At 48.2% G+C, this 12091-nt stretch overlaps 1 protein-coding gene across 4 annotated transcripts in view; it reads right to left on the bottom strand.

Annotated features, from left to right (window-relative positions):
- The window catches only part of gtpbp3 (GTP binding protein 3, mitochondrial), a 38268-nt gene extending 36418 nt beyond the window's left edge, over window positions 1-1850 (bottom strand). For 2 of the 4 annotated variants that reach the window (XM_042322490.1, XM_042322491.1), the window contains exon 1: window positions 1448-1849. In XM_042322490.1, the coding sequence (XP_042178424.1) occupies window positions 1448-1506 (59 nt within the window). In that variant the 5' untranslated portion in view covers window positions 1507-1849. Of the gene's footprint in view, window positions 1-1447 lie in introns of all 4 variants that reach the window. The other 2 variants (XM_042322492.1, XM_042322494.1) reach the window with 2 other exon arrangements.
- Window positions 1851-12091: the final 10241 nt, after the last annotated feature.

Genomic DNA, 12091 nt, shown 5'->3' with positions numbered 1-12091 from the left:
ACTTTCCTCAATACTTTGTCGAAGCACCTTTGGCAGGGATTACAGCCTTGAGTCTTCTTGGGTATGACGCTACAAGCTTGGCACACCTGTATTTGGGGAGTTTCTACCATTCTTCTCTCAAGCTTTGTCAGGTTGGATGGGGAGCATTGCTGCACAGCTATTTTCAGGTCTCTCCAGAGATGGTCAATCGGGTTCAAGTCCGGGCTCTGGCTGGGCCACTCAGAGACTTGTCCCGAAGCCACTCCTGAGATGTCTTGGCTGTGTGCTTAGGGTCATTGTCCTGTTGGAAGGTGAACCTTCACCCCAGTCTGAGGTCCTGATGGTTCACCCATCTCCACAGAGGAAGTCTAGAGTTTTGTCAAAGAGACCATCGGGTTCTTGGTCACCTCCCTGACCAAGGGCCCTTCTCCCCCAATTGCTCAGTTTGGCTGGGCGGCCAGCTCTAGGAAGAGTCTTGGTGGTTCCAAACTTCTTCCATTTAATGAATGATGGAGGCCACGGAGTTCTTGGGGAGCGTCAACGCTGCAGACATTGTTTGGTACCCTTCCCCAATTCTGTGCCTTGTCACAATCCTGTCTCTGCGCTCTACGGACAATTCCTTCAACATCACGGCTTGGTTTTTGCTCTGACATGCACTGTCAACTGTGGGACCTTATATAGACAGGTGTGTGCCCCTTTCCAAATCATGTCCAATCAATTTAATTTACCACAGATCGACTCCAATCAAGTTGTAGAAATAGCTCAAAGATGACCAATGGAAACAGGATGCACCTGAGCTCAATTTCAAGTCTCATAGCAAAGGGTCTGAATACTTATGCAAATAAGGTATTTCTGTTTGTAATACATTTGCTAAAATGTCTATATATTTTTTTTTTACTTTGTCATTATGGGGTATTGTGTGTAGATTGCTGAAGATTATTTTTTATTTAATCAATTTCAGAATTAGGCTGTAACGTAACAAAATGTAGAAAAAGTAAAGGGGTCTGAATACTTTCAGAAGGCACTGTATGTTCTTCCATAGTGTTCAACCATGAGGTGAGCATGGCTCAGAGGGCTAGTGCCTTAGTCTTGTAATACATACCAGCCCAACGCAGCCTAAGGTTAACCCTCCCCCCTGCAGCTTTGACAGACATACGTGGACAGTGAGGGGTGTTGTACCAGAAACACATTTTATGACTTGTAAAATATGGCATAATATTTGAGCTAGTGAAAACAGGACAAAAAAAGGCTTGGACCCCGGGTCATCGCTGCTTGCAGCTATATTTAAGACCGGGAAGATACGTCAGATCATGGGACTGTTATATGTCTGGGTAACAAAATGTGGGTTATCGATTTGTTAAGGGATATTATTAAGGAATATATTGGTTATAAAACGGTAGAAGTATGGTTATGATCAGGATACATTTAATTGAAATAAAAGCAACTAGCTCAGAGAGTTTTGACTAACCTGAATGTCTTGAGGGTGTGAATAGCGCTTCTCCACAATCCCCAAGAGCATGGCAACATTATGATTCAAAGCAAATCACAACAAATGTTGCATAGCTGATAGGTTCTGCCCATTGTATGTAGATAGATAGCTAGATTATGTGTAGACCCTATTCTCGGTAGAAGCTATAACAACTACAGCTGTCCATGTGAAATGTTACCATCGTTCACTCAAAAGGCGAATCTCACGTGAGATTCACTCTAGGCATTCTGTCAAACGTTCTGGTGGTGACTGAAATACTTGAATATGGAAGTTAGATAACGCAGAGTTGTATTTACTATCTATCGGTGACATTCAGCGCACAAACTCCCATCGCCTGTCTCCATGCTTCTTTCTTTCCGTTTCCAAAAAGACGAAAGCGTGTTAATACTACGGATGGTTTGTATTGGTCTGGAGTCCTCAATCTCGTAAGAGATGCATGGATGTAACTGGTCCAACCACCGTCAATCAAGAATATGCCCTCCTTTTTTGTGCTATCAAAATGGGTCCGTGCTGCTACTGCAGCGACATCATGTGCGCAATTTTGCATTCTGTTGATTTTGCATAAATATGACATCATTCGCTGACCTTGTTAGTTAATATCGTTTTGTTCAACGTTGTAGCAGAGATCTTGATATAATGACGAGTTGCTCATGTCTACGCCCTTACAATGGGAGTCGTTATCCTAAACACGGGAAGGCAGGCGACAAGCTTACTGTAGGTCCAAAATAAGCCTTTAGAAACGCATTGGGCTTATTTTGGACATACTTTGGCGAGAGTGAAACCTCTCGCTTCGCCTCTTCCTCTCTGGTTTAATCTAGTAGCTGACCTGCGGTTCTCGGTACTAGGCACATTATGAACAGGGGAACATTAAAGGTGCAGTATGCAGAAATCACTCCACCATTTCCTGGTTGCTAAAATTCGAATAGTTCGCCTAATTACAGTTTATGGGACAAAGCAAGCAAGTACAGTGTATAGAATCATTGTATAATCTAAACCGCTGTGAAATATATTTTCCATAACCAAAAATATTGTATTTTCAGCTGTTTGAAGCTGGTTTGCAAAACTGAAAGTAGAAGACGCAATAATGAAACTTAAGAACGAGAAGCATATAAATATTACACATAGAACAGATCTACAGCTTCTTAGACTTGCGTTAAATTAGAATGACAGATCTATAACTCACATTTCTATGGTCATTTGGTGGGGTCACCCCAAAAGTTAACTTACATATTGCAGCTTTACTATCATACTCTTTGATAACGTGCATGCCTAGAGATTGTTCAATGTAGTTTTCTATTATATTTTAAGGATGTTTTAGAAAGTGTTTTTAATTTAATTTTTACTAAAAATGTATATTTTTGGGAGAATAATCATCATGATAGAAACCTGCCATATTTTCTTTCAGCACTTGCAGCAAATACATTATGTAACAGGCCCATCTACAGTAGTCATTTCCTCTCTCTCTGTGAAACACACCATAAGCTGTCAGTCACTGTGGTGACGTCACCATCTGACCACTTGCCTTGAAGTGAAGCTGTTTCTGTCAGCTCAGTTTCAGTCAAGTCCTTGTACTTTGATCACTGAAATAAATCCCATACAAGCTGTCATTTACATTGTGATTGAAATTCGGGTTTTTACTTCTCATTCTTAAAGGGTTGTAAGGGATCCAATTATTTGATTGAGAAGATACAATATTATATTGTTATTATTATACAAGCCTTTTTTGATTTAGTTAAAAAGTAATAATCCAGTCTCTTTTGGATGATTCGAGGATTACCTGTCAAAGCTTCACAGCGGAGCTCACGGCTCTCCTGCCCTAGCCCCCGTGGAGGTCAATACATAGACAAAGTCCCATAAATGAAATTTGTTTTGACGCCAAGTTTGAATACTCGCCATCCTCTCTGTCATCTGACAGCTGCAAAGATCTGCAGTGGGGCTCCCCAGTGAACATATACACTGAGTGTACAAAACATTAGGAACACCTTCCTAATATTGAGTTGTACCACCTTTGCCCTCCTTTGCCCAGCCTCAATTTGTTTGGGCATGTACTCTACAATGTGTCAAAAGCGTTCCACAGGGATACTGGCCCATGTTGAATGCAATGCTTCCCACAGTTGTGTCAACTTGGCTGGATGTCCTTTGTGTGGTGTTCCATTCTTGATACACACAGGAAACTGTTAAGCGTGAAAAACCCAGCAGCGCTGCAGTTCTTGACACAAACCGGTGCGCCTGGCAGCTACTACCAGACTCCGTTCAAAGGCACTTCAGTATTTTGTTTTTCCCATTCACCCTCTGAATGGCACACACACACAATATTCAGAAGGTGTTCCTAATGTTTTGTACACTCAGTGTATATGTTCACTGGGGAGCCCCACTGCAGATGTTTGTGGCTGTCAGATGACAGAGAGGATGGTGAGTAAGCAAAATGTATGCTGGTGATTCTAGCTACCTCTGAGCTTCACCGAGGAGAGTGCTAGGAGGGGTTGGAGGGCTGGGCTGTGAGGGGTTGGAGGGCTGGGCTGGGAGGGGTTGGAGGGCTGGGCTCGGAGGGGTTGGAGGGCTGGGCTGGGAGGGGTTGGAGGGCTGGGTAGGAGGATTGTGAGGGGTAGGAGGGCTGGGCTGGAAGGGGTTGGAGGGCTGGGCTGGGAGGGGTGGGAGGGGTGGGAGGGCTGGGTAGGAGGGCTGTGAGGGGTTGGAGGGCTGGGCTGTGAGCGATTGGAGGGCTAGGCTCAGAGCGGTGGGAAGGCTGGGTAGGAGGGCTGTGAGGCGTGGGAGGGATGGGCTGGGAGGGCTGAGCTGAGCTGGGAGGGGTGGGAGGGCTGAGCTGAGCTGGGAGGGGTGGGAGGGCTGGGCTGTGAAGGGTTGGAGGGCTGGGCTGGGAGGGCTGTGAGGGGTGGGAGGGATGGGATGGGAGGGCTGAGCTGAGCTGAGCTGGGGGGTGGGTGGGAGGGCTCAGAGTGGGCAGTGGGAGGGTTGGGGCTGGGCTGAGCTGATCTGTGCTGGGGGAAGGGTGGGAGGGCTGGGCTGTGAGGGGTGGGAGGGATGGGAGGGGGCTGAGCTGAGAGCTGGGGGGGGTGGGAGGGGGCTGAGCTGAGCTGAGCTGGGAGGGGGGGGGTGGGAGGGGGGCTGAGCTGAGCTGGGCTGCTGAGGGGTGGGAGGGGGCTGGGCTGTGAGGGGTGGGAGGGCTGGGCTGAGCTGGGAGGGGTGGGAGGGCTGAGCTGAGCTGGGCTGTGAGGGGTGGGAGGGCTGAGCTCCACGGCAGATGGTGGCCAGGGGGTGGAGAACAGGAGAAGACTCTGTGTGTCTCAATAGTCTCAATCATTTCTATTTCAATTTAAGGGCTTGATTGGCATGGGAAACATATGCTTATATTGCCAAAGCAAGTGAAATAGATACAAATAAAAATAAATTAACTGTAAACATTACACTTCCAAAAGTTCCAAAAGAATAAAGACATTTCAAATGTCATATTATGTATATATACAGTGTTGTAATGATGTGCAAATAGTTAAAGTACAAAGGGAAATTAAATAAACATAAATATAGGCTGTTGTCACACCCTGACCATAGTTTGCTTTGTATGTTTCTATGTTTTGGTTAGTCAGGGTGTGATCTGAGTGGGCATTCTATGTATGTCTTGTTTGTCTATTTCTATGTCTGGCCTGATATGGTTCTCAATCAGAGGCAGGTGTTAGTCATTGTCTCTGATTGGGAACCATATTTAGGTAGCCTGGGTTTCACTGTGTGTTTGTGGGTGATTGTTCCTGTCTCTGTGTTTTGTACCAGATAGGGCTATTTTTGGTTTTCCACAGTTATTGTTTTGTAGTGTTCATCTTTTTTTTAAATTAAACATGAATCAATATAACCATGCTGCGTTTTGGTCCGCCTCTACTTCACCTAATGAAAACCGTTACAGTTGTATTTACAATGGTGTTCGTTCTTCACTGGTTGCCCTTTTCTTGTGGCAACAGGTCACAAATATTGCTGCTGTGATTCCACACTGTGGAATTTCACCCAATAGATATGGGAGTTTATCAAAATTGGATTTGTTTTTTTGAATTCTTGGTGGGTCTGTGTAATCTGAGGGAAATATGTGTCTCTAATATGGTCATACATTTGGCAGGAGGTTAGGATGTGCAGCTCAGTTTCCACCTCATTTTGTGGGCAGTGTGCACATAGCCTGTCTTCTCTTGAGAGCCAGGTCTGTCAAGGCTATGCTCACTGTCTGTACATAGTGAAATATTTCCTTAATTTTGGGTCAGTCACAGTGGTCAGGTATTCTGACACTGTGTACTCTCTGTTTAGGGCCAAATAGCATTCTAGTTTGCCCTGTTTTTTGGTAAATTCTTTCCAATGTGTCAATTATCTTTTTGTTTTCTCATGATTTGGTTGAGTCTAATTGTGTTGCTGTCCTGGGGCTCTGTGGGGTCTGTTTGTGTTTGAACAGAGCCCCAGGACCAGCTTGCTTAGGGGACTCTTCTCCAGGTTCATCTGTCTGTAGGTGATGGCTTTCTAATGGAAAGTTTGGGAATTGCTTCCTTTTGGGAGGTTGTAGAATTTAACGGCTCCTTTCTGAATTGTGATAATTAGTGGGTCTCGGCCTATTTCTGCTCTGCAATCATTATTTGGTGTTTTACGTTGTGTTTTTCCCATTTTATGAATTCTTGGTTGGTGAGCAGACCCCATACCTCACAACCATAAAGGGCAAAAGGGTTCTATAACTGATTCAATTATTTTTGCCAGATCATAATTTGTATGTCGATTTTTTTTATAAACCTTTTGATGGCATAGAAGGCCCTTGCCATGTCTCTCAGATAGTTCAAAGCTGTGTGGAACTTACCTGTGGCGCTGATGTTTAGGCTGAGGTATATGCTGTATAGGTTTTTGTGTCCTCTAGGGCAATGGTGTCTAGATGGAATTTGTATTCGTGGTCCTGGGAACTGGAACTTTTCTGGAACACCATTATTTTGTCTTACTGAGATTTACTGTCAGGGCGGCCCAGGTCTGATAGAATCTGTGCAGAGGATCTAGGTGCTGCTGTAGGCCCTCTTTGGTTAGGGATAGAAGCACTAGATCGTCAGCAAACCGTAGACATTTGACTTCAGATTCTAGTAGGATGAGACTGAGTGCTGCAGACTATTCTAGTGTCCTCGCTAATTCGTTGATATATGTGTTGAAGAGGGTGGGGCTTAAACTGCTTCCCGGTCTCACCCCCCGGGCCTGTGGAAAGAAATGTGTATGTTTTTTTGCCAATTTTAACCACACACTTGTTGTTTGTGTACATGGGTTTTATAATATTGTAGGTTTTTCCCCCAACACCAATTTCCATCCATTTGTATAGCAGGCGCTCGTGCCAAATTGAGTCGAAAGCTTTTTTGAAATGATCAAATCATGAGAAGACTTTGACTTTGTTTTGGTTTGTTTGTTTGTCAGTTAAGGTGTGCAGGGTGAATACGTGGTCTGTTGTACAGTAATAATCCCTCCTCTCTTGTCTCTTCTCCTTCGTCAGGACTGATCTAATCTTGGTTAACCCAGAACTAAAATCTTGCGTAATTTGGTCAGATGCTCAGTTATGCTTACGAGAGATTAGCACTAATTTAACAGGACTGGACAAGTGACAGCATATCCTCTGGGTGTATCCTGTCATTATTGCTGTCAGCTCCTGTTTCTTTTTAGATTAGTGCAGATGAAGGAGACAGAGAGAGGAATCCACTTTAGACTATTGAGACGCATCCTGTTTATAGGCAGGGTACCTATGCAGTCAGAGCCTAGTGCCTGAGGGACACTCTTTAAGTCTTTTGATCTGAATTATTCAATGGGCTCCATCGAGGACAGCTGGCACTGTCCTTGAACCATCAGCACCAAGACTTTTGTCTTCATCCCTCCCTCTGGCTTTTGGTGTCAATGCCACTCCGACATTACTCGATCGGATATTGATATATTTCTTATTTCCATTCTTTTACTTTTAGATTTCAAATCAAATCTAATTGTATTTGTCACATGCACCGAATACAACAGGTGCAGACCTAGAAATGCTTACTTTACAAGCCCTTTGACCTACAATGCAGTTTTAAGAAAAATACCTAAAAAAAATAAGGAAAAAAAGAAACAAATAATTCAAGAGCAGCAGTAAAACAACAATAGGTAGCCTAGTGGTTAGAGCGTTAGACTAGTAACTGGAAGGTTGCAAGTTCAAATCCCTGAGCTGACAAGGTACAAATCTGTCGTTCTGCCTCTGAACAGGCAGTTAACCCACTGTTCCTAGGCCGTCATCGAAAATAAGAATTTGTTCTTAACTGACTTGCTTAGTTAAATAAAGGTAAAATTTAAAAAAATAGCGAGGCTATATACAGGGGTACTGGTACAGAGTCAATCAATGTTCAGGAGTCTTATGGCTTGGGGGTAGAAGCTGTTAGAAGCCTCTTGGACCTAGACTTGGCCCTCCGGTACCGCTTGCCGTGCGTTAGCAGAGTGAACAGTCTATGACTAGGGTGGCTGGAGTCTTTGACAATTTTTAGGGCCTTCCCCTGACACCGCCAGGTATAGAGGTCCTGGATGGCAGGACGCTTGGCCCCAGTGATGTACTGGGCCGTACACACTACCCTTTGTAGTGCCTTGCGTTCAGAGGCGAAGCAGTTGCCATACCAGGCAGTGATGGTGCAGATGTAGAACCTTTTGACGATCTGAGGACCCATGCCAAAATGTTTAAGTCTCCTGAGGGAGAGTAGGTTTTGTTGTGCCCTCTTCATGACTGCCTTGGTGTGCTTGGACCATGTTAGTTTGTTGGTGATGTGGACACCAAGGAACTTGAAGCTCTCAACCTGCTCCACTACAGTATCGTCGATGACAATGGGGGCGTGCTCGGTCCTCCATTTCCTGTAGTCCACAATCATCTCCTTATGTGTATGTGACCAATATAATTGGATTTGATTTTTGTATGGTAAAAGCAATCATCATGTTATTCTCTTGGTGCACCTTACACACACACACACACACACACACACACACACACACACACACACACACACACACACACACACACACACACACACACACACACACACAGTAAACTAATACAAGTTTGGGAGTTTGTCATGTGTGGAGACTGTTATGTTGGCTACCATCAATATTAGCTCAGAAGAAGACTTGAAAGCTTCCGTTCTCTGTCTTCAGTAGCAGTATATTCAAACTGAATCTCTGTGGACGGTGTGCCCCTTTTGTGTTCCTGTGTTTTGACGGTATACAATTTATGAGGTCTCGGGGTTTACCTTCATTCTCAAAGGCTATTTACAAAGTAAAGAAATAGTGGGTGTTGAGAAAGATAATACTGTTTACAACAGTGTTCTAAACATGGAAAGGTATGAAAACAGAACAAACATGCATCATAGGCCACTGTAAGTGGACCTGTCATCCAGGAAATATTGTAAAGCATATGTTAGGCTATGGTATGTCTATTAAATGGGGATGACTCCAACGTGGGCTAGAGAGGAAGCAGATGATCTCTCTCACAAAAAATGTTTATCTGTGAAGAAATTTCTTGCATTGATGAATAAATAATGGTGTACTTAATCCTTCACAGACAGGCTGGGTTCTTTGTTATGTATTACACATCCTAGGAGAGGAGCTTTACCTACCTTCCTGCCTGTCTGTCTGCTGGACTGCTGAGGGACCTGCCTGCCTGTCTGTCTGCTGGACTGCTGAGGGACCTGCCTGTCTGTCTGTCTGCTGGACTGCTGAGGGACCTGCCTGCCTGTCTGTCTGCTGGACTGCTGAGGGACCTTCCTGCCTGTCTGTCTGCTGGACTGCTGAGGGACCTGCCTGCCTGTCTGTCTGCTGGACTGCTGAGGGACCTGCCTGCCTGTCTGTCTGCTGGACTGCTGAGGGACCTGCCTGCCTGTCTGTCTGCTGGACTGCTGAGGGACCTGCCTGCCTGTCTGTCTGCTGGACTGCTGAGGGACCTGCCTGCCTGTCTGTCTGCTGGACTGCTGCCTGTCTGTCTGCTGGACTGGACCTGCCTGCCTGTCTGTCTGCTGGACTGCTGAGGGACCTGCCTGCCTGTCTGTCTGCTGGACCTGCTGGGGACCTGCCTGCCTGTCTGTCTGCTGGACTGCTGAGGGACCTGCCTGCCTGTCTGTCTGCTGGACTGCTGAGGGACCTGCCTGCCTGTCTGTCTGCTGGACTGCTGAGGGACCTGCCTGCCTGTCTGTCTGCTGGACTGCTGAGGGACCTGCCTGCCTGTCTGTCTGCTGGACTGCTGAGGGACCTGCCTGCCTGTCTGTCTGCTGGACTGCTGAGGGACCTGCCTGCCTGTCTGTCTGCTGGACTGCTGAGGGACCTGCCTGCCTGCTGTCTGTCCTGGACTGCTGGGGGACCTGTCTGTCTGTCTGCTGGACTGCTGAGGGACCTGCCTGCCTGTCTGTCTGCTGGACTGCTGAGGGACCTGCCTGCCTGTCTGTCTGCTGGACTGCTGAGGGACCTGCCTGCCTGTCTGTCTGCTGGACTGCTGAGGGACCTGCCTGCCTGTCTGTCTGCTGGACTGCTGAGGGACCTGCCTGCCTGTCTGTCTGCTGGACTGCTGACCTGCCTGCCTGTCTGTCTGGGACCTGCCTGCTGGACTGCTGAGGGACCCTGTCTGTCTGCTCTGCTGGACTGCTGAGGGACCTGCCTGCCTGTCTGTCTGGGACCTTCCTGCCTGTCTGTCTGCTGGACTGCTGAGGGACCTGGACTGCTGAGGGACCTGCCTGCCTGTCTGTCTGCTGGACTGCTGAGGGACCTGCCTGCCTGTCTGTCTGCTGGACTGCTGAGGGACCTGCCTGCCTGTCTGTCTGCTGGACTGCTGAGGGACCTGCCTGCCTGTCTGTCTGCTGGACTGCTGAGGGACCTGCCTGCCTGTCTGTCTGCTGGACTGCTGAGGGACCTGCCTGTCCTGCTGGACCTGTCTGTCTGCTGGACTGCTGAGGGACCTGCCTGCCTGTCTGTCCTGCCTGACCTGCCCTGTCTGTCTGCTGGACTGCTGAGGGACCTGCCTGCCTGTCTGTCTGCTGGACTGCTGAGGGACCTGCCTGCCTGTCTGTCTGCTGGACTGCTGAGGGACCTGCCTGCCTGTCTGTCTGCTGGACTGCTGAGGGACCTGCCTGCTGTCTGTCTGGGACCTGCCTGCCTGTCTGTCTGCTGGACTGCTGACCTGCCTGCCTGTCTGTCTGGACCTGCCTGCCTGTCTGTCTGCTGGACTGCTGTCTGGGACCTGCCTGCCTGTCTGTCCTGGACTGCTGAGGGACCTGCCCTGTCTGTCTGCTGGACTGCTGAGGGACCTGCCTGCCTGTCTGTCTGGGACCTGAGGGCCTGCCTGTCTGTCTGCTGGACTGCTGAGGGACCTGCCTGCCTGTCTGTCTGCTGGAGGGACCTGCCTGCCTGTCTGTCTGCTGGACTGCTGAGGGACCTGCCTGCCTGTCTGTCTGCTGGACTGCTGAGGGACCTGCCTGCCTGTCTGTCTGCTGGACTGCTGAGGGACCTGCCTGCCTGTCTGTCTGCTGGACTGCTGGGGACCTGCCTGCCTGTCTGTCTGCTGGACTGCTGGGGTCTGTCTGCTGGACTGGGGACCTGCCTGCCTGTCTGTCTGCTGGACTGCTGAGGGACCTGCCTGCCTGTCTGTCTGCTGGACTGCTGAGGGACCTGCCTGCCTGTCTGTCTGCTGGACTGCTGAGGGACCTGCCTGCCTGTCTGTCTGCTGGACTGCTGAGGGACCTGCCTGCCTGTCTGTCTGCTGGACTGCTGAGGGACCTGCCTGCCTGTCTGTCTGCTGGACTGCTGAGGGACCTGCCTGCCTGCCTGTCTGCTGGACTGCTGAGGGACCTGCCTGCCTGTCTGTCTGCTGGACTGCTGAGGGACCTGCCTGCCTGTCTGTCTGCTGGGACTGCTGTCTGCTGGACTGCTGAGGGACCTGCCTGCCTCTGTCTGCTGGACTGCTGAGGGACCTGCCTGCCTGTCTGCTGGACTGCTCAGGGACACCTGCCTGCCTGTCTGTCTGCTGACTGCTCAAGCACCTGCCTGCCTGTCTGTCTGCTGGACTGCCTGCCTGTCTGTCTGCTGGACTGAGGGACCTGCCTGCCTGTCTGCTGCTGGACTGCTCAAGCACCTGCCTGCCTGTCTGTCTGCTGGACTGCTCAAGGACCTACCACAACATAAGCTACTTTGCTGCTAAACTGTCTGGAGAGACTGTGATCTGATTTCAAGCAAAAAACCTAAGCACATGACCTGTCTATTTATCAAGCACCTGCCTGCCTGTCTGTCTGCTGGACTGAACATAAATGTACCTGCCTGTCTGTCTGTTTGTGGACTTATAATTGCCGGACTGCTCAAGCATGTTATCAAGGGGCTACTTTGGCATCATCTGGGTGACTGACCCTTTATAGGAACTAAATGTGGTGGCGTACTTTTTCCTATGGCATGGGATTGAAAATGAAATATAAACGTTTTATATTTTCAGTGATATCATAGCTGGTGGTGGCGCGTTTGCATCGGCACGTGGTTCTATAAAAATACACCATTCGTTCTTTAGCGGCTTGCAGAGGTCAGGGGAAATTGAAGGGTGCATTTAAAGCAATTCTCTCTTTGAGGGCGAGG

The sequence above is a fragment of the Oncorhynchus tshawytscha genome, linkage group LG05, assembly GCF_018296145.1.
Source record: "Oncorhynchus tshawytscha isolate Ot180627B linkage group LG05, Otsh_v2.0, whole genome shotgun sequence".
Taxonomy (NCBI): Eukaryota; Metazoa; Chordata; class Actinopteri; order Salmoniformes; family Salmonidae; genus Oncorhynchus; species Oncorhynchus tshawytscha.
This window is presented reverse-complemented; position numbering and strand designations above follow the sequence as displayed.